This window comes from Anser brachyrhynchus (genome assembly GCF_964034855.1).
Source record: "Anser brachyrhynchus genome assembly, chromosome: 19".
In the NCBI taxonomy this organism is placed as follows: domain Eukaryota; kingdom Metazoa; phylum Chordata; class Aves; order Anseriformes; family Anatidae; genus Anser; species Anser brachyrhynchus.
The window spans coordinates 1,797,326-1,820,526 of record NC_137712.1 but is presented as its reverse complement, the minus strand read 5'-3'; the positions used below and the strand labels follow the sequence as shown (position 1 = coordinate 1,820,526).

Below are 23,201 nucleotides of genomic sequence, written 5' to 3'. Positions count from 1 at the left end.
GTAGTAATTACTTCAACTTTTTAACATAACTATGTTGTTCAAGCCAGGCTTCAAATATAATTACTACATTCACCGTAAACCAAAAGACTACTAGCAGTGTCAGCTTCACTGCCCTTCTAACAGGGAGTCTCTTTATCCTTTCTGCCATACTGGACGGCAATGGGATAGCTATTGATGGCCCAATACTTATTAAGATGTCATCAGACAACATGTTGTCATAAGCCATTATTTTTAAATTGTTATGACAAAAAAAATCAAATAGCACTTCTGTGATGTTAGCCTTTTGTTTTGGCAATGGGAAAGTATGTACTTAAGGAAAAAAATTGAACTCCATAATGTTAAAATCAAGATTAAGTTCATACTTGTGTGTGGAAAAATGATCAAATATTCAAATGACTATAATCTTCAACAGCATAACAGTGATTAAATAGTACGGGCCTGAGTCATACTTAATTTGTACCGATTTGATGTTACTGTAATCCCGTATGATTGCTGAAGGACTACATTCAAAAATACCTCTGTGGCAACAGCTAGTGCTAGACAGCCAGTAGGTGTTCTGAACTTGCTTATATAAAAAGGACTTGATGGCCCATAATTTTATGTTACTGATTTTCCTGCCCTGGTGTTCAGAAGACATCAGTAATGTTTCCCCTGATTAACAGAAGGGTAAGTTAGCTCCAGGTTTGTCTTGTTTGTACTCCCCTTCTGTCTGACAAGTTCAAATATGCACCCCAAGCCCAATAGCTGCTTAGGAAAGACAGCTGCTGATCTTTTCAAGCACTGAGGGTTTCCTGGCTAACCTGGGGATGGTCTGTTTATGGCCATTCATTTGTGTCTGTTATTGATTTAATTATGTGAAATATGCAGCATTATTCTTGATAGACTGCGTTCACAATAGAGGAGAGGTTTCTTCCCAAACTGTAGGTGTTATTTACAAAAAATAAGAGTGCTGGCTTATTTCTCAGTGTTAGTTTGATTAGTTCTCTGACACTTACGGTTCCATTCCATACGGGGAAAAAAATCCCAAGTGCACTGAAGTGCATTTCTCCCAGATTCATCACTCATAAAAAGTCAATTTTATTTATGTAATTACTGCAACTGTACCACATCAGGATGTAATGAGGTAATACCACGAGCTATGAAATGCCATCCCCTTCCGTATTTAATGAAAGAACTTTAAATAGTAAAGTGCAGCAGACACTATTTGCAAGACAGCAGATATCTTCCCTTTCTCTAAAATGGGGATAACGCCCTGCTGGAAATGTTCTTTTGTACTTGGTTCTGAATATGTTGCAGAATTATTTAAAATCATGTAGGGGAGATATCTGCATGCTCCTATACTTCTGCCACTAAATGGAGCCGTTGTTAATTGATTTAATTTATTCTGGTCTTACAGTCAGTGAAGACTAGGTGGCATTTCACAAGTGTTTGTGTAATGTCCTTGGTCTTTGTTATTAATTATCCTGTAAGTACATCCCTTTTTCCAGACTTCCCGGTTAGTTTTGCTGGAATGTTTATTAAAAAAATATTTCCAAATATATATCTTAGAGCTATAAAGACCTAAGTCAAGAAAAGCTTCCCTTAAGTAATACACAGGAGTTAGTTTATAAAGTAACTAAAGTTGAACCACTAAGTAATAGTGACCACAGTATAATTAACTTCAACATCCTCAGGGGAGAGATTGTACAAAAAATGAGGAAGCTAGTTAAAAAGACCCTAAAGTCAAAAGTGAGGAAATTAAAATCCTTAGACTCAGCATGGAAGCTGCTTGAGCAACCATAACAGTGTAACAGAAGGCATGCATAATCCTAAACAAAAAAGGAAGCTGACAAGCAAAAATGAGTGATATGGATACAGGAAGGTTCAAGAAGTTAGTATAGTCAAACATATTTTTCTCAAGGTAAAATTTTAACTTGTGAAGTCAATAGGGATAAAATATAGTGGCTCAGATACACAGGGAAGATTAGAAGGATGACAAAGGATTTGAGGAGCAGATAGCCTGACATGAAAACAAAGATTTTTTCAAGTACTAAGAAGGAGCAAGCCTGCAAGAGATTTTGTAAGTCCAGTGGGCTATTTGGTAGGAAAGTGAGAAAGCTAATGAGAAAGTGGAGACACTGAAATGAAGGTAAATGACTGGTTTGCATTAGCATTTCTGCATAGAATTTGGGCAAAACAGATATACCAGATTTCCTCCTGTTGGGCAATATAGAGGAGGGTTTGTCAACCCCAGGAATTGACATGTGCTGGAACAAATTCACAAATTAAATAACAACTGCCTCCTAAGACTGCAGAATAAATGCTGGGAGGATTTAAAAAAAAAGTTACTGAACTGCTGACAGGAATATGTGACCTGATTAAAATCAGTATGTGTACTAAAGGACTAGAGAGCAATTACCCTCTAAAAGATAAGACAAGTGGTTCTGGGAATGTCAACGCAGAGATCCATCTATGTCAGTAATAAGAAACAGTTAAAACTGATTAGGATGATATGGTCAGAATTTGAATTTTAATGTTTTAATATTCACTGTTTCCAACTAAAAACTGTCTCCTGGTAAGCAAATAGAAGAATAAAAAATACATTTTCAACAGAGCAAAAATTTGGGGGGGGTGACTTCAAATGTACTCCCTTCATTGACATTAATGTATTTGTTAATGATCAAAAAAGTGGGAATAAACACTGATGTTACACAAATGCAGATGATCCAAAATTATGCAAGTTTGTCAAACTAAATAACTGTTAATAACGTCTGACAGAAATAACAAAGTTATATGAACAAGGAGCTATCACAAGAAATGCAGTGTAGCAACTCAAGCAAAAGATCTGAGCATATGTTCTGAAGAAGAATACCTCCCTTGGATTTGCACTGTTCAGGCAAAATGTATTAAATTTAAAAATAGCCATAAACATTACATTAACTATGATGATTTTTTTAATGTAAAGTTTCATCTCTAGTATTGACTCAGTTCTCACCTTCCCGGTCTAAAAAAGGTGCATTGGATATAAATGGATTAATAGAACTATTAAACACATAATTCCAGTTGAGTGAGAATGTAAAATGTTTAGATTAATTCACGGAGGAAACCTGTGCCAGTAAACACGTCACCTAATACAGAAACAGATAGAACAAATGAGCTGCTTCTCATCCCAGGCAAAAGCAATGAGATGCCCAGTCCAACTGGAAGCAAGTAACGGAGAATTGTTCTCAGTTCTTTGTTAGGACAACTTATAAATAGCCCGTGAGTTCCGTGCTGCAATGTCATGAAATTCAAACACTTTTAAAAAAAATTAAAAACAACTAGACATTTATATTCATAATTAGAATATATCCGATTGTATTACTTGGTGTGAACAATTTAAGGGATGCGTACACTAGCAGTGTATAGGATTAATCTCACCTAAATTTAGGCGTGCCATAGTAAAGAGCCAGATCTAGGCTCGTTGTCTGAGACTTTCTGTTATTAGTGGAAAGAAACAGATGACCCTACACGGTCTGTGATCTTACCCTAAAATGCATGGGATTCATCGCTCTGTGGAAGTGCTTCTTTCTCCCTGTTGGACAGAGAACTGAGAGGGCTTGGTTTTAGGATGCTAACTACTGGACATGCAAGCAGAAATGAGCCCCACCCCAGCTACCTGGGGTTAAGAAGCATTTCCCCGGGAAGAGTTCTGTGGACTCAGCTCATCATCATGGGGACGGGCCCCTGGATCAGATGGACTGCTGATACAGTGTGGCATTTTCTGTTCTCCTCTGTTGCCCTAGAAGATGCTGTTTTTCACATTTAGAAGATTCCAGTTTGGACAGTCAGATGTTGCCCATCTGAAATGTTTTATGGAATCTGCAAAGTAACTGGGAAAATTACGGGGTTTTTAAAGTGAGCCGATAATATACTCTTGGTTTTGCATGGACTCAAGTGATCCACAAGATTAACAAGAGCTGTTGGAAAGACACCCAAGGATGGTATGAGTAAAGGAGTAAAGACAGAATTTTCCCACCAGTTGTTCCATATTACTTACTTCATAATCAGTCTATAAAGCTCCTAAAGCTCTTCAGGATCCTCGGGCTTGATCTGAGGGGAGGACTTACTGTTTTGCAGTGTTTAAACTTTTTAACATTGCTAGTTTAAATGTTACGTCTTTGTGGAAAGTGACACAATGAGATTGCCAAATTGCCTCCACTAACTGGAATTTGAATAAGTCATGAATCATGTTAAAAATGAAAAAATGGAAAAGCCAATAAGAAATCCAGTAGTTTATTGAAATAATTCATCCTGAACTCTGAAAAACATTTGGTCAAAGGGAAGAGCACATGTTGCTCAAGTTTGCCTAATTAAGTTTTCGTAACTGTGAGGGGTCCTGGAATTCAAATTAATTTTATTCATTTGCCAACATTATGATCTCTTACATTGGTGTGCTGCAAAGTTACGTTCTGATACAGTTCAATATGTTTCTAGTTCTACAGAATGTCTCCTATTTTACTTCCTTTGCTACCTTCTGTCAGAGCTTAAATAATGGTTATTGTGCTGCTGGATTAAATGACTGGTTAGCCATCAAATTGTGCATGCACACATGCATGAAAACAAGGAAGTGTGTCCACCTGTTTTTTTTTGTTTTAATAGATCTATAATGATTAATTGCTTTACATACTTAAACACAATCACTGAAGTAGCTGAGTACCTAAGAGTTAGTCTTACCTATCTACAGTACAGACTTCTTTGTTAAAGCAGAGAATTACTATTCCAATTTCATCCTCCTTTACATTTCATCATTCAGAATAGTTAACTGAGCTCTCAGTTTTGACATCTTGTCTGATTTCCATGACCCAATCCTTGGTTCTTCTGTTGCATCTCTAATCACTTCTTCACTTCTTCACTTCTCCAGCTTTCAGATGGTATGTAGGAAACCTGTATTTTTGCTGCCTTCTTCCTCATCTAACTAAATGTTATTTTGCTGTAATCTCATTATCAAGCAGATTCAGCTATCATCCCTATATTGCCAGCGGTCAGATCTACTTATTTATTCCAAACCTGTCTCCTCCTATCCAAACTAAAATCTCACTTTGTCTTCTTGCAGCCTCTTCATAGATACCTAGCCATCAACTGCTGTTCAGAATGGGGCTAAAGAGAACATGAATCTTTGTGTTTCTGCTGGTTGTCCTCATTCTTAATTACTATGCACATCCTGCACGTTCAGGTTCATAAGCGTGTATGATCAATGCCCATGTTTTGAAAATACATTCTGCTTCAACAAAGTCTAAAACCCTTTACATCTGGGGGAAGAAGGAAAAAAAATAAATACACAATGTAGTTAAAATATAGACCAAGCAGAAAGTGATATATGAAGATACCTGAATATCGGAGTATTCTAGCTGCAGGAAAGGTAAAGCACAAGTAAAGAAAAAGCAGCCTTCTTCTGCATTGCCCCCCGGTGTGCTTTAACTGTGACCTCAAGGAGCCATATCTAGATAGGAGAGGGAGTTCAGTTTCCAAGGCCCATTCAATCCTAAGCTCCTCTGCAAAGTCTCCCAACATGGGGTCCAATTAGTGCCACTTGTATTGGTGAATTTTTTTTAGAGACCTGCTGAAAGCAACCGGAATAAGATTCTCAGATTAACTTTACACAGGCCCCTGTACAGTTCCTGAGCCCTGTATCATTTTCATTCAAGGTAGATTTTGACTGAAGTCAGTAGGAGTCAGAAACTAAGCAATGCAGGATCAGGCCCATCCTTTTGTTAATTTTTTATCATTACCTGGGCCCTATTCCTGCCATCCACTTTGCAGTATGTATTTCTATTATCTTTTCTGTAAATTAGGGATAGTAATATTTACTACTTCTGTTAAGTGCTTATAGTTATATCACTGAAAACCAAGCAGTATTTAATTTCTAGAATTACCCACCTGCCACTGAATTAGCAAAGCCCATATAAATCATTCTAAATGAGTACCTTGAGAAATGTTCAGTCCCAAGTTAAGCATTATAAATGCTGGAAAGATGCAGAACAGAAACTAACTGTAAGGTTCATGATGTAGAAGTTTTCCAAACAACAAATAAACAAGGTTAACTATTCACAGAAAGCAAATCACATTGGCATGAGAAAGACAGAGGTAAAAAACTTGCGTAGTCTTCATCCAGCCCTGAGTTCAGGCTGTGGAACTGTGTTATCCCATGATCATTCTCCCTTAGTATGACCGAAATATTAACTATAAATACAGAGAGAGAAAGAAAGAAGAAACTGAGCAGAAGTTAGCCTCCTGCTCAGAGGGCAGTGGGTTATCTTGCGTGTTTCTTATTCATAGATAATAAAAAGCAAAGTAGAAAATGTGTAATTCTCTGATATGCTTCAGCTACAGCACATTAACTGTCAGACTATCGCTGTAAAATTTGGACAGGATGCTGTTTAAAATGCAGCAAAAAGAATTAGAATTATAAAATGTTGATTGGTTATGTTATGATTCCAAAACGAGGCAGACATCCTTTGTGCTGGTCAACATTTTAAGCTGAATTATATTGTTTAGTAAATGATTAAGACTAAGACCAGTAAGATTTGTAAGTGTGCAAAATGACTGATACAACACAGGGAGGAAAATTAAAAAACAAACAACAACAACAACAAAAGAACCCCCCACACAGAAAAACAACAATTACCTGCAGTTTAGAAACTGGTGATGCTGCTCAAAAAAAAAAAAAATACGTAGCTCAGTCTAAATAAACCTAACTAAGGAGCACAGAATCAGGCCCACTCCTTGGATTTTATGTCTGCACTTAGCTGCTGTCTCATATTAGAGGAAGAGGTACCACGAAAACTATTTTAAGAAAAATTGCTTCTTGCCATGTAAATTCATGCTAACCAATGATTACTAACAAATACTCCATTGGGGAAGCTGAAATAATTAAGTAAACAATTTAGAAGCTGAAGTAGAAGTGTTGATTGCTCTAGCTCATCTCACCAGGCTGCTGAGATACAGGACTCCTTGCCAGCGTACCAACGTATTTGGAAATAACTGGAGTTCCCATTTCATCGCTTGTAATAAGCTAGTAAGGTCAGAAGTGGTAAATGGTGGAAAGACAATTAGTATAAGAACAGCTTCTGTCACTAATCCAAGCATTGTCCCTGCTCTGCGGATATAGCAGAGGACTGCAATCCTTGTGCTAGTGCAAAACGGATCTGTTTAATGCAATACCAGCTTCAGTGACTATCTGCTACAAAACTAATACTTCTGTAACTTTTAAAACTGAATCCCTCCTATCTCTGAATTTCTATTTTTTTCCTTTCCCCCCTTCTTCTAATCTCTGGCCTGCTGGTTACTGAATAAAATAGTCTTTCACTGTTGCTGACACAGCATTTACAGGGGTTACTGTATACCTGTGGCATTTGCATTTCGCTTAATCAAACTGCAATATATAGATCCATTCAGTCCTGAAAATGGTATACAATTTCCTCTTTCTGCCTTGCTTTCCCCTAATAGCAGAGAGGCACTAGAGGGTTGCATGGGGCTGTGTGTTACAGGCTGCCTGCAGGACCCTAGCGGACTAGGCTGTATTTAATGAGCGCGTCTTCACTGACAGATTCATTATTTGTGTTCGGTCGCTTCAAGTCAAAACTGATTAGTTACACTTACTGCAGCAAAGATTTAATGATTTTATTGTTTATCTTCAATTTATTTTGATTAACATCTCCGTTCTTTTCATTGCAAGTGCAATTAGGTGTAATATAACAGCGACTACTTTAATTTTGCTGAAATTAAGATGAATAAGTGACGGATTATGGCACTTTGTTTAACAAATAAATCATAGTTAAGAGGACTGTATTAGTAATAAATGCAAAAACAGACAATCTAATTAAAATGCATGGAGCTGATAGTTTGAGTTTCCAGAAATGTAATGAATTTTCATTTTAGATATCAACTAGATTTAGGTGCACTGCTTATTTATTGACAGTAAGATGACAGAAAGACACATTATTTTGTAAATCATCTTAATTTCTTATATTATGTTGGTAGAAGGAAGTACAAGCAATGAAATGAAGGCATACATTTTAAAATTTTCAAGATTATGTTTTCAGGAAACACTGCAATTAAGGTGTAGCTAAAAAAGAGACTGAGGGACTGAAATGAGGAAAAAAACTCATTAGTTCAATTCTCACATGTTTAGACTTCAGCATTTTCTGCAACAGATGAATATTCTCCAAGTCCCAGCCACAATTTTCCTTTAAGTTCATAAGATTCAATTCACTGCCACACAGCAAAAGCCTCAAGACATGTAAGATGGAAGAAAGAACTAGCATGAAGAAAACTGAACCCAACAAACAGTGAGCAAATCGAGATTGCTCTACACAAGCGTCCCCAAATCATGGGGCAAGTAGCAGGGCAGCAATCCTGGAGCCAGCTTACTGTGGGGGTCGTATGGGCTTAACTTCTGATTGAGGAAAACCAAGAGGAAAACGAACCCTTCAGAATCAGGAACTTTATCCCTCTGATGTTTAAAAGACCTTGTATTTGACAGGACAGCTTTGAAGATAAAGACCGAAGCACTCTCCAGCTACAGGCTGTTCAGCACCCCACACTGCTATCTGCAATGCACTTCACTTCAGTTTCTCAGAGTTCAGTCATATTAGAAAGGAGATAGGGAGACATTTTTTAGTATATTGTGCTATATTTTTCATGCTGCTATTTCTTGCCCAAGCTTTCTTTACAGAGCCTGCACGAGCTCAGCTCCATTCAATACATCTCCATCACCATTCCTTCCCACTGCAGGATGTCAGGCTGGCCGGTCGCTGTCGCTGGCCAGCGTGTAAATTGGTTAATAAAAACATAGGCTGACACCCCTGACTTACACATATGAGATATCTCTAAACTAAGAGGTTGCCACTGAAGACAAGAGAGGGGCTTTGCCTTATTCTTATTGTGCAATTATTATTATTATTTTTTGTCCGTAGGAGGATTTTATTCCAGGGATTAAGGTTAGAGAGAACTAAGAGCTATATACGCTCTGTTAAGATCCTATTTTGACTTTTTTCCCCATGGTATTAGGGACTGGGGGGACAGGGGGAGAGAAAAGGAAGGAACGGAGAGTGCAATCCCTAAGATCACAAAGCCAGCAAAAGAGTACTTTGTTCTTCCTAAACTTTTTAAGTGCTCTTCTTATATTATTGTTTCTTTTTCAACCATTTTAAAAGATGTTATGATATTCAGATGAAAGCCATTATTGAAAGAACTATTTATTATGATTTAGTAGTATTTTTTGTTTGTTGCTCTACCGTATTTAGTGTATGATCACCGTACACTCCTTGAATTATGAAATTTCAGTGGCAATACAGATTTTTTCCAGCTGAGGGTATGCCTCGTGGATTTAAAAGGGACTTAAAAATTGCATTTTAACAAATGCCAAAAAAAAAAAAATCGAAAAATAATTCATGTCCTATGTGTGTATAGAAAAAATACTGAAGCCAGTTCTACTAGTGTAAAACAAATAAAGGGAGGGAGGGAGGAGGTGCACCGAGGAGCTGCTAAGGCCTACTGTCTTTGTTCCTGATCACATTGATCAGATCTGCTAATTCCATTAAAACAGGTAGCTACTCCTTAGTGTATAAAATGAAATGAACAAATAAATCTAGGTACTTTTAACGAGGCAATATATGAACGTATTTACGAGTGTTTCTGTGTGCCATAATCCCCCTTCTAATACTACTTTTCAATATTTGATAAATAAACGGATGGTAGGTAAGGACCGAGCAAGAGGGAGATGGAGCAGGAACGATGCTAATGACCAAATCAACCTGTAAAAAGCAGCCCTGCTCTGACTGGAGCCCCAGCCATCAGCTGAGTGTCATGTACGGGAGCCAGGAAGAGCTGGGGGAGGTTGTGGAGGGGTTGGCGAGCTGGAGACTGGCAGCATCATTGGTTTGAACAGGCCGTGATTGATTTGTCACCAGAGGCCCATTTGACTGGGCGAAAAGCCCTGATCTCAATCTCTCTCTGCCTCCTTACCTCTGCTGTCCCTTTTTCCTTCCCTACATTTTGACGCTGGCACAGCAGCAGGGCAAGGGGACTCAAGTTGTGGCTGACACAGAGCAAAAGGGTTGAGGGTCACCGCTGCTGAAACCGTATAACGACCGACAGGGGAGATCCAGCTCGTCACACTTTTCACTTTCCATCTCGCCTTTAGAGCTCTAGAGGTTTACAAAGCCCCAAATACACATTCAGAGCAATACGGGAGCGCCATTCCCCCCCAGACGAACAACCAAAGCCTCTCTCCTTCCCTTTCCCTCTCTCTCCCCCTCTCTCTCTCTCACACTCACGCACACACACGCACGCACACACACTCTCTCTCCCCACCCCTTCCACCTTCCTGTTATCTGTGGCTGGGAGAAACCTCTAGATCTACAAATATTAATTACAAAGGACAACGAAAGGTAAGAAGGCGTCAATTATCCAAAGGTGTCGTGATGTTATTTCAAGTCAATTGCAAATGTGTGAGAGGGGAAGATTTCGCCCCAGTGATTCCTGTCTGCTTGGCTGATGGGGACCGGAGCCGATTCCCTCCCAGAACTGCTGCAGCTATGCCTCAAACCACACACTTTCCAGCAGGAGCCATCAGCATGGGCCTTTCTGAATTCTCTCTTTATTTCATTCATTAAGGGCATTAGGCAAGTTGGAATTTGTATGAAAAGGATCCTATGGGAATACTGTCTCCAGGGTAGGTATTTTCATGACTTTCCACATCCTGGGGCTCTCTCTGTATGTCTTTCTCTCTCGCTTCTGTTAGATGGAGCTTTAAAGGAGGCTGCCCTCATCTTCCAACTAATCTGGGGAAAGGAAATAATCTGAGCTGCATATATTGAATGGAAAAGTATTTTATTTTATAAAAGGGCAGTTACTAAGAAATGATGAGACCTTTCCTGCTTAATTTTGTTAATGGGCTTTGTTATTATTATTGTCATTCCTAACTGTTTTCAGGTTTTTCTCACACAAGACTTTTTAATGACAATTGCCTTCGTTATCCAAAAAGAAAGAGATAGCAGACAGGACAACAGCAAAATAATATTAATCAAACAAAGGCAGACTTTAAATTAAATGGGCTGTTGTGTTCCCATAAAAGCAGGACAATCTCAATACTCTAGCTCATTTCACTTGGCAAAAGAACATGGCATCAGTTTTTTAACTTTAAAATAGTTTAATGAACACGAATGGAGAAATAATTTTTCTGTGTATTTAACAGTCTATAAAGAAGAGAGAATGCTTTAACTTTGATCGCCACAATTAGTTCCCTGGGTATCTAGAGGGGAACAGGGCAGCCCTGGGAGCCTCAGTTCTTTAGATACAAAAGCATTTAGATCGCTTTAGAGCAGTTAATCCTGAGACTGGCTAGGGTCCCTTTTGTTTTCTAACTCCATTGTGGGTTTTGTTCAGTTTTTTCTATTCGCATGATTGACTGCCCAATGGATGCTAATTATCCAAATGTCGCTTCTGTCCTTTGAGTGACTTTCTATGTATTATGGGCAACTGTCATGCATTCTGTCATTCTATATCATATTACATGTATTATCATATGAAAATGGTACTCTGCATAAAGGAAGGTGTCTGAACCAGCAGATGCTGCAGATATTTAGAGGACTTGCTTAATCTGAATGGATTTTCTATAGAAAAATTGGTCAGAAAGAATATAGGGGAGTGTCAGAAATGGAAAGTTTATCAGGTAATTATTTTTGTCCTTTTGCTGTTTACATGATAATGTACAAAGCATTAACTGTCTCTGCTTCTGAAATCTGCAGCCACCTTCCTCCTCCCGAACCAGGCAACCCGTCTGTATTTATTAGAGTATGACAGCTTAAGCTAATTAAACTGATATCTGTCTAAAATAATAAGCCCAGAAAGTTAGAATAAACATTATGATTATAAGCAGAAAAGGCAGCTATACAAATGTAACATCGATGTTATATTTTAATGATAATCTGAAATTCCTGTGTGAAAAACACTGGAAGTGGAAATGCAAACAATAATAAAGTTCTGCAAAGACATTTTTCACTATAAGTAATTTTACTAAGATCTTTATCTCTTTACATGATATTAATAAGGGCTAGTACAGATGTGAGCTTGCATATTTATTTTTTAAATTTATAAATATGTGAACATATATTTCAAAGGATACCAAGGGAAAGGTTTTTACTACAATATTTCCCCTAAAATAAATGTAACACACCTCAGTGTAACGTGCATGCCAACACTTAACAGGAATGCAAGATTTATAACAATGGGGCTTTTTAGATTTGCACTCTGGGGTCCATTGAATCCATAGGCACATCCAGAGTTCCCTCTCCTAAATGTTAGGATTGTATTTTCTGTTTGACATTGATAGAAAAGCTGGGGATATATAACACTGAAATTAATGATCTTGTGCTTCATCAGATATGTGTAGTAAGTTTCCATTAATGGTAAAGCTAAATCATGGGAAATATGTACTTTATGGAACAACAAAAAGATACCCTGGAAAGACTTGCTCTGCTGTATCAAGGTGCTTTGAAATTTTACAGTGATCAAATATACATGATCAAGCTGTGCTTGTTAGGGTACGAGGGGCTCAAAACGGTCAATGAGTATTGATCAGACTGTTAAGTATTTGTTCACGATTCTTTATATCCCAAAAGATTCAGGGGAATGAACAGTGAAAAATTGCACCAGAGTCCACCTTTGTTTGAGATTGATGTATCAAAACAGAGTATTCATTTGCCAAATCTATTGGAAAAAATGTGTAGTAAATGATGACATAAGGACTCCAAGTGCAGAGATTAGTATTTCCTTTTTTTAATTACCTTTGTTAAAATTTAAATGCTAATTCAGAAATGTAAACACGTAGTCTTTGTAGAACATGAATAGTGAATTATTGATAAGAGCAGATTTATACAGCAAAAGCAGAGATACAATCATAGCTTATCCATTGACCTTTGCATTTTACCTAACATTTTGGGCATGCCAGAATTTTTTTAATTGAAGTTGCAGTAACAGTGATTTAAGAGAATCCATGAGGTAAAAATGGAAATTTCTGCTACTCTTACAAAATAGCAAATCCTATGGGGGTGCAGCTACTGTCTTTTGGTAGTGGAATAAATATTACTTCTCATGAGTACTTCCAATTAAATGTTTTCTTATTATATTGTCATTTGGCAAAAATCCCAACTTATCTGAATAATTATTCCTTTTTTATTACTTGATATTTCCAGAGCGTCTATTTCTTCAAGTCCAGCATATATAAATATTTTTTATTTTAAAATTAACTCTCAAGTTTGTTCCCTAGTTCAAAATATTACATGCATTGAAAGAAAATGCTGACGTATAATTCTTGCAAAATCATAAGGCATACTTTATTTGATTTCATTATGCTGTACATTGCATAAATTCACAAGATCTTCCCTGAACACAGAGATCGGTTAAGATAAACTTACTACACATTAAAGAAAACTACTGAACACAAAGAATTATTTCTGCAGATATTTGCCTCTAAGAAATGATAACATATGTCTGTGTCTGAAGCTACAAATAGAGAGATGGATATACACACATATGTTCGTTCACACACACACACATAGCCTCATAGTCATGTATCTTATACATATTTATATAAACAAATTTACATACCGCATCTTTTGTAAATTGTAAAACCAGCAATACCTTGTATCTCATTTTCGGATGTTAATTCCCTTAAAGCCACTTAGGATTTCTCCAAAGGAGAACTGCATTGAAAACAACCAGCCACATATATACTTACATAAAAAGTTTGCAAAGTATAAAATTGGTGAAATGTCGGCGATTGGTTGGAAATGCCCTTTCACCTTCTTGTGTCTGACCTGCCACTTAATTAATCTGTTCTTGTCTGGGAGCAGACAGTGTTAAAGATAAGCAGCACAGTGAGCAAAGCCCACAGCCCTTTGAATATACATTCAGCTTTTTTGTAAAATAACTTTACTTAACTATATTTGTAAGAATTCATCATTTCTATTTCACTTTGTGTCTTATCTGATTTCTTCTGATTGCGAGCATTTACACGTGAGACACTCTGCATTTACCTCTCCCCTTTCAGCTGTATCTGTTCTAATTGCCTAGGCTAGTCCTGTAAAGTTTGCATCTGCTTTCCATACCTCCTTGCTGTGTTTTCAAATCATTTTTCCAGAGACATGCGGTGGGCATTCGGGTAGTCCAGATAAGGATTTATAGTGACAAAATATTGACTGGATTTGGTATTCACTTATGAAGGATGACGTTAGTGCCACAAAAATCCCTGTGATGTACAGGGAATAGTTAATTAATTAAAGGACCTGCTAATTGCTACTTGAGGTACTGTGCGGAGATGATGAAGAGTGCTTGGTACAAGGTTAGGTTCTCAGTTTTGAGTGAACATTTTCATTTAAAAGATTTCTTTAAAGTACATCCTAATTTTTTAACGTTGTTTTTTTTTTTTTCCAGGTTACTGTATCTAGTTCAGACTCAAGTGTTCAATTGAGCTTCAATTAATTATAATATATAGTCAGGGTGCTTTAGCTGGGATAGATTGATGGAGAAGCTTTGTTTCATTTGGTGCAGGTGGCACTGTTTAATAAGCACAGGAGAGAGTGAATAATGTAGTGTTTGCAAAGAGAAATAAATGCAAAATAGAGAGGTGCAATTAGATCAGCTCAGAGAAATAAAGGACAAATATTAAACGGTCAGGTATCTTGCAAATAACAAGTAAAATAGTAATAAGTATCTCATTGAAAACTGCCATTTTAATTTATGAATATGTAAAAGTACTGCTTTTAAATAAATCCAGTGAGCAAGTCTTCTGCTCTCATTAGGCAGGCACATTTCAATATCTGAAAAATACCAGAGTTCTGATTTTCAGACACTCCATATTATTTTTTCTTATACTGAAGTATAAGTAGGATTCTAAATCTAAAATATAAAAACAAGGACTTCAAAAATGGACTTCTAAATTGTACTATAAAATACTTAAACCTTTGGCATTCTTTAATTATGGCTATTTTATAGTCGAGAAAAATTACCCTATGGAAAATTAACCTGTGAAAACTTGTAAATCATATCAATAATTTACTAGGAAATGAGTAGCTTTATGCTTCTCATGCATGCACTGAAGATAAATAAAGTTGCAGAAGATTATACAAAAGAAAATAAGATTGTAGATAAACAGTAAAGCCCTTGAGAATGCAAATCTTCTAATTGCACACAGAAGAATGAAAACAAGTATATCCTACTGAAAATAACCCTATTCAACTTAAAAAAAAAATAAAGAAGTATCTGGTATCTGACAGGATACTCTTGTGAGCTACTTAATATAAGAATGTGAATGTATTTAGGCATTTCAGCAACACTTCTGCATCTAAAAATTTCAGCTGTAGACAGATTTTCCACAGACGATTCCCCCCTACTGCTAACCTCTTAAATATACCTATAAAATACAAAATGTTCCCAATCACCTCCAATAAAGGAAGCTTCCTTACATTAAATGCATCTAATATTTGTGTTAGAAATCCGAAGTGCTTTCTGATGTGGTTAAATTCACAAAGAAATGTGGTTGTAGAACAGAAAGGAATGTATCGAGCACATCTCTCTGAATATTTGCAGATGGACCCAGAGCTGTGGAAGTTTACTTATAAAATATGGAATTAATCATATTCTTCGTCTCTGATTATTCCGCAGAGGCAATACAGTTGGACTCTTTCTCTACAAACCTTATTTTTGTTATGTAGCCGTGTTTACCAAATCCATGATATACCCAATCAGGGCAGCCTCCCAAACCGCCAGGATTGGTTGGTATTGAACTTGTAAAATGTTTATGAGTGAGTGTTTGCCTGGTAATGTAGCCCTGGGTGCCCTGCTGTCAGCATGGAATTACTGATCCTGTTACACGCAGAAGGGCTTTGCAGGGAAGAGAGGAGGGGAGCTGGGTAATCATAGGAACTTTCTCCTCTAAAGTCTTAATGTGCATTTAGACAAAATAGTTCTCACCAACAAAGCTACCTTCACCACTTTGTTTAAAAAAAATACAAATCCACCTATTTACTCTAACAACTGTTCTGCGACAAAGAGCCTTATTGCAGTTATTTCAGCTCTTAACTGTACAGCAACCAGATTAGTCAGTATAAATTAGATTAAAAATAAATCACTAAGAAGCAGCTACACTACCAGATTCAAAAAGAGACATTTTTGCAATCTTTACCATATTCTGTGCATGAATTTTATTGAATTAGCAGTAATTAAAAAATCATATTTTGTAAAAAATATTCTATTTAAATTATTATTTACTACGGTAGAAGCTCGAGTCAGGCAATTAAATCTAAACACACCACCAAAAATCCATGTTCCCCAAAATAACTCTCCACAGCTATCTTGAATACACAGCCACTGACCTTCAGAATCATATTTTCTTTACCAATTCACAGTAATAAAAATGAACATTTTGTCATCACTTTGGGAAACTGTGCCAAACACCTTAAAACACATGTCACATGCCAACTTTACTTCATTTTTCTCCTCAGGGAATAGATACATCTGGAATCATAATCACAGATAAAAACCTTGACAAAATTGCACATGAGCCCAGCCCTTCTCTCCAACACCTACCTTTTCATAACATTTAATACAATATTAATATCAGTTACTAAAAAGGCTTCCAACCTTTACATTTCTGACATAACATGTTCAAACCCATATTTCACACTTCTTGTTCTGTTTTAAGTTCAGTGGATTTAACAGGACTCTGGAGAGAAGATCATGTGGCTGAAGATTTCCCTCCCTCTCTAACACCCGTAGAGGCAGTTTTGGAATTGTTTAAATAGCTGTGGCTATATAAACTGAAATATGTAAGATTATGGGTATCTTATTTCTCTCTCACACATATAGATACATGCTTGCATATTTTTCTGAAATCTACTGCTTGTACCAGCGACAAACAATCTCTACACAACATCTGGGCAAAACATTCTGAGTATTTTCCTTTTAAACTTCATTATTTATTTTTCCTGCATATTCTTGGTTTATCAGACAAAAACAATTAGGTCGTATTGTATAAAAGCATTATTTGCTCTTTTTTACCTATGACTGACAGTTTTTCAAATCAAAATAAAGCACATTCTTAGCCGATCATCTTCTTGAAAGTGTATTACTGTTTTAAGCTCGGTTTGCTTCTGAGACAGCTAGAGATCTTACTCGTCAGGGCTAACTGGTGAAATTACAGATCCAACAGATTCCCTGCTCTCCCCCAAGTGCTTGGCTTAGGTAATAATTAACGGCTAATTCCTGGACTGAGATTTTTACTGTATGTTTTTATAAAACATTCATCAGCTGATACTGCAAAGAAACGGAATTGGAGAACTTTGCAAATTTTCTTTTTTTATTGCGTTTGTAATGAATACCATGCTGGAGGTACCTCGGGCAGCTCACTGTATGGCTTTGTTCATGTCAGAATGGTGATAGCAACCTCTTTTTGTTACATATTTAACAGCTTTGAAAGACATTTTTTAAACAGCAAATGTACTCGACAGCTTTAAAGCAAAGGACATTAAATAGGTTGCCAATTATTCATTCAACAGCTCTATGTGCGTCAAAAAAATGCATACCACCAAATCTTCCCAAGACAAACCACTTAAATTTCCTGTGACTCACGCACCATTTTTGCACTTACTGGGTAAGGATAGCAATCATTTAGAAAAAGAAACAGATACTAAACATTTCTTACCCTGGAATACTAAAAACATATTTATTAATACGCTCATTTCCAGTTTGGGGACAGCATCTGTGTCAAGAAATGTCCTATTTTTAAACTGAATGGTGTTTGTTAATAAGCTAATTTTATTATTTTCTTTCACTTTAAAATCACCCAGAGTGTCTCACTTGGTATATAAGAAGCGCAAAAAGTGATATATGAATGGAGCAATCATTTCCCAGAATCATTTCAAGTCAGTCTATCGAGCAAGTAAATCTGAAGCATGCTAGTCTGTCTCCAGCAGCTCAGGGAGATGAAGAGCTGAGCTGAGCTCCACTTGCTGACAAGAAGCAAACTGTCTCACATTTTAGGAGAACAACATCATTGCCTATAAAAATGAAGAAGAGACAAAATAAATAAAACCAGTTAATGTTGTAGTTAACTTGCAAATCAAGTAAATCTGTTGGTACAGTATTTTAGAAATAAATGATAACAGCATCACACCAAACACACATTTCTGAACATATAAGCGTTCTGATTTTGATTTAATGGTATATCAGCGTCAACTATTGCTTCCTTTGCTGGTACACACTTCCTGATGCCTACTGTGAAGGGTGCCCATATTTACAACTGAGTAAGATGATTAATTACACCTTGTCAATCACGGTGCATGAAGACATAACACCACAGCAGACAATGAAGAAGACGCCTGAAGCTACAATTACATTTTAATTCATAGTTTATTGTATGTTCCCATATATTGCACTCTAATAACCGTAGGGGCATCAAAAACATATGAGATATCAATCACTCTGCCCCCTGGTCTTTCATGTTTATATTATTCCACAGCCTTTAAATTACCATAAGTAGTTACTTATTTTCTAAGCTTTCTTCTCTTCTCTCTTACCTTTTGCTTCCATTTATCTTTTATTCTTAGTACCTTTATCCAACAGCTCTAAGTATCTGATGGAAGTTTGTAGCTCACTTAAAATCTGTAACAGACAACCTGAAACCCAGCAATTAGCAAAGACAGCTTAGACTTGTGTTCCTTTGTTGAAGGAGGCGTTGAATCTTTTGTTCTGATTTAGTCACGGTAGCTGGGTGGAAGCTGGTACCTCATTATGTGGTTGGTCTGTTTGTCTGGTAGGTAGCAGATGGTACTGGAGATGACGTTACCAAGAGAGGCAGGGTAGAGAAACTCAAGACCTGTGATTTGTTCACCTGTCACCTATAACAAAATACAGGTTAAAAGACTTTATTATTAGCTGCACCATTTTTTTTAATGAAAAAAAACTCGTTTCAAATGAGCCCGCAGTTGATTGTAAAGATTACTTTGCTGTAGCATTTTTTCTGTTGCTCATTATTCAAGGATACCCTGGATTTTATTCTGAACAATGTAAATGTCATTCATGTGTCAGTGTGTACATTAGCAGCTTTGTGTTTACATTCTGTTACTCTCCTTGTGTTTTGGTAGCAAGGGTTGGATGTCTTCTCGTGTTTGTATATCCATTAAGTAGATAATCAGAGATAGCCTGTGAACTGGAGGTCATGCCATGCCTTTTTCGCATGCTATTGGTATTACTGGTTCCGGCCACTTGGGCAATACAGTCGTATTAAATATTGCTTTTTAATTCCATAAAAAATACAGCGTCTTTTAGATAGTCCGCGATGTCAGACGGAGCGTAAGAATCCGTGACCTTTCTCACTTCCAAAGTGTATGTAACCAACTGCGTGATCCCGAATGGGGCTGGTACTAACAGATTTGGGGATAGCAGCACCAGAGGAGGATGTGTACAACGAAGCGCCTCAGTAGGGGCCACGCGATGCTGTTCCCCAGCAAGAGGTGGCGGAGCCCAGGGTGTGAAGCGAGCAACGCTCCGCGCCTGCCGTACTGGGGGCACATCTCCCACCACGGGCGGTACCTAAAACCTCCTGTGCTTTAGGGAAGGCGGGGATCAGTTGCTGCGCCGGGATGGGTACGGTACGGCTCCGGTAACACTCGGCCGAAGTTCGGTGACCTGACGCGTGAAGCCCCGCTGGTTCCAGGCGCGACTCCGGGCCGGTGTCCGGGCAGCTCCCGCCGCCGCCAGGTCCGGTGGGTCGGTGCCGGGCTTCGCGAGGGGCCGAGCGGCCGTCCCGCGGGGCGCCTCGTCCTCCCGGGGACACGCAACGCCTCCACCCGGGCCGAGGGCAGGCGGCCCCCTGCCCTAAGCGCGGGGACACCCCGCGGGGCTCACCGGGCCTCGAGCGGCGGCAGGCGGCCCTCGGCGGGCTGGGGCAAGGGGGGCGCTCCTCGGCGCCTCCGCGCTGCCCGGCGCTCCCGGGGCGAGACCCGTGCGGCGGGAGGCTCGGCCTGGGGCTGTCCCGGGGCCGGGCCGCGCGTCCCCGCGTGCGTCCCCGCGTCCGCGTGCCGGGGCCGGGCCGGGGCCGGGCCGGGGCCGGGGGGCGGCGGCGGGGCCGCGGCCGAGCACATGCCGGCGGCCCCGGGGCGCGGCGGCAGCCAATGGCGGCGGGGCAGGACGTGATGTCAGCGCGCCTCTAGAAAAGGCGCGGAGCCTCGCGCGGCGCCCGGGCTGCAGACGCGGGCTCGCCGCCACCGCGCAGCCCCGCACCGCCCCGCGCCGTCCCGCACCGCCCCGCGCCGCCCCGCGCCGCCCCGCGCCGCTCCGCGCCCGGCTCCCACCCCCGCTCCACCCACCCACACCCCCCCGCCGGCAGCCGCCCCGGGCCGCGCCGCCTTAAGGAGCGAGGGGGGCCGCCGAGTGCCCGTCCCACCTGGTGCCCGTCCAACTCTCCCTCCTTCCCCCCGGCTTTCTCCTTTCCCAATGAGCTCCGGCGGGCTGGGGGAGGAGCGGGGGACGGAGCAAACTTTGCCCCTGAGCTGCCGCCGCTGCCAGCCCTCCGGACCGTGAGTGCGCGCGGGGGGCACCCGGCCCGGCCCCGCAGCGCCAGCCTGCCCTCCGCCCGCTGCAGCCTCCCGTCCCCGCCCGCCTCCTCCAAACCCCGCACAGTGCGATGTAGGGGCTTGTCCTTCTCATTTTTATTTTATTTTTTATTATTTCTCACCGAAGACGGTTTAATTCTATTTTTTTTAAATGCATTCCTATTATTTATTAATCCCTCCCCACCGTAAGCCTGCCCAGCCTTCTGCCGGCTGGGCCGGAGCGTAAAGCCTGGGACCGCACCTGGGGCGATGAGCCCCGCGCTGAAGAAGCCTCCCAGAGGGATGCGCCGGGGCCGCGCAGCAGCCTAGAGCCGAGCCCGAAGCTCACAGCGCCGGCGGTCCCCGCTCCCTCGGCCCCTCCGCCCGCCTCTGCTGCTCCCCGACCCCGCGGGACCCCGGACCCGAGCCTGCGCCGCGCTCCGGAGAGCTCCGCCGGGGGGAGAGCCCCGAGCCCGAGGAGAGACGGGGCGGCCGTGCTAGATGCATGGGGGAGGGCTCCGCTTAATGCAAGTTCTGGGCTCCTGCAGGGACCCCGACAACTGTCAGCAGCAGCAGCAGCAGCAGCAGCAACTCGGGGCCTCCTCCTCCGCTTCCTCAGCGATGCTTTTCCACAGCCTGTCCGGCTCGGAGATGCACGGGGTCATCGACGAGATGGATCGGAGAACCAAAAGCGAAGCACCGGCCATCAGCTCGGCTATAGACAGGGGAGAGACCGAAACGGTAGGAGGCGAAGGAGTGGGAGTCATTCAGCCCCCTGAACATAACGAACCCCTCAAAAATACAGTTTTTCCTTTAAAATAGCAGGTCGGGGGGAAACGTATGCAAAATACTAAATCGGAAGAAAATTAAGCATAAAGACACCCCCAAAAGGTCGAGTAAAACCACGGGGAAAGGCATGAAACTGTTAATTATTAATAATATGCATAGTAATAGTAACGCTTGGGTGAAAGGAGCGGTACTGCTCTTGCGAGAAAACAGAAAGCTAGACCAGCCTTTTGGTAGCGTCCAAGAACGCCTTCCCTTCCCCCAGCCCGGCCGGCCTTCTAAAGTTTTTAGGGAGAGGCAAAGTATGCTTTTATACAGATAACGCTCTGGCACAGCGAAATTTTTCTCTGCGGAATGGAAACACAAACAACAAAGAATCCGATTCGGTGTTATTTTTCAGGTGGGATGTCCACGCTGAGGTAGTTGTTATGGCACTAAGTAAAAAAAATAAATAAATAAAAGGAAAACTAAAACTCGAGCATCTTTAAATTATTATTTTTTCGTAATAGAAAGATACGTGAACACTGGATTTGCAAACATGGCAAATGGATTTAGAGGATGTGTTTCAGGGAGACAGACGGATGCAAATTTTTATAACTTTATCACTTTTATCTTATGTCTGCTAATGCGCACTACTTGCATTTTAATACATTTAGATAATAAAAAGACGCATCTTTCGAAGCAGAGTTAAGCCAGAAAAGTGGAAGAGATTTCTCAAGTGTATTAACTGAATCAACATTTTCTGTGTACTGTTTTTATTTTGTTTTGGTTTGTTTTTTTGGTTAAGAAACGATAATTCTGGGGAGAAATGATCCCATATTTTGGTAATGCTGTCTTTTAAGCTGATATGGGCATGTGCAAGAAAGATATCTGTGCTTGGTTTTTAAAACTTCAACAATAGGTGTTACTTCTCTAAATGCTATGGAGAAATTTACTTAAAAGTGACAGTGAGATTATTTAATCCTGGAATGCTGGCTGAAAATAAGCCTTTCAGCTAGAAGGGCTGAACATGATTTCTAATCAAAGCAGTTTTGGTTTTCTTTGGAAAACTTAATATTTCTCTGTAAAATTAAACAATATCAAGTTATCTTTCCTGGAGTAATACTGTGGCATGATACCTTGATATATCTACTTAGAATTTATTTGCATGCACACGTGTATAGAATGAGCAGTGGGATAGGATACTAGATCCTTAAATACCATTTCTGGATATCAGAATATTTTTGTTACTGGTAAAGCAGAAAAAATCGTGTTTTGTTTAAAGTGGATTTATAAGGAACTACTTTGGTTATAAAACGGTCCCTAATCAGAGTTCAGTTAATGCCTTAAAGGACTAAGCTACCAGTGGACTTGTGTGGCTCCCATGCCGCTCTAGTGCCATAATTTTATTTGTACGTACTGCTGGTAGTGGAAATGCTGTAGTGCCAGCAGTAGTGCTCGTGGTGCTGGGGGTTGGCGATCTCTGCGAGTGCTGGATGAAAGTAATCCGTCAGCATGTGCTGGAAACACAGCTTCGTTTTCTTTCAGTTCTTCCCGTTAGCTGTCTTCCCTCTCCTTGCTTCGCGCAGGGACTTAAGGCTCTAGAGGAGGTAAAAGTAAACACGCGGCTTCCCCCCGCCCCGAGCGGGAGCTCTGCGGCTCCGGCGCGTCTGCAGGACGGCAGCTCTGGCCCCAGCACCACCGTGCGGGCCGGCCTCGAGCACTGCCATGCTGACAAGTTGGGGACGAAGCGGACGGCAGCGCAGTGCCAGGTCTGCCACAAACACTGCCCCACTCCGAGCCTCTTGTCCTGACTTCGGG

General features: G+C 40.3%; 1 protein-coding gene across 9 annotated transcripts in view; it reads left to right on the top strand.

The window, feature by feature from the left end:
* LHX2 (LIM homeobox 2) overlaps nucleotides 1–23,201 on the top strand; it is a 46,245-nt gene that overhangs the window by 6,924 nt on the left and 16,120 nt on the right. For 5 of the 9 annotated variants that reach the window (XM_080561991.1, XM_080561990.1, XM_080561998.1 and 2 more), the window contains exon 1: nucleotides 21,433–23,152. The exons of 2 other annotated variants lie outside the window; for them this stretch is intronic. In XM_080561991.1, the coding sequence (XP_080418117.1) occupies nucleotides 22,877–23,152 (276 nt within the window). In that variant the 5' untranslated portion in view covers nucleotides 21,433–22,876. Of the gene's footprint in view, nucleotides 1–20,467; nucleotides 21,357–21,432; nucleotides 23,153–23,201 lie in introns of those variants that run through there. 2 more of the 9 variants (XM_080561993.1, XM_080561992.1) reach the window with 1 other exon arrangement.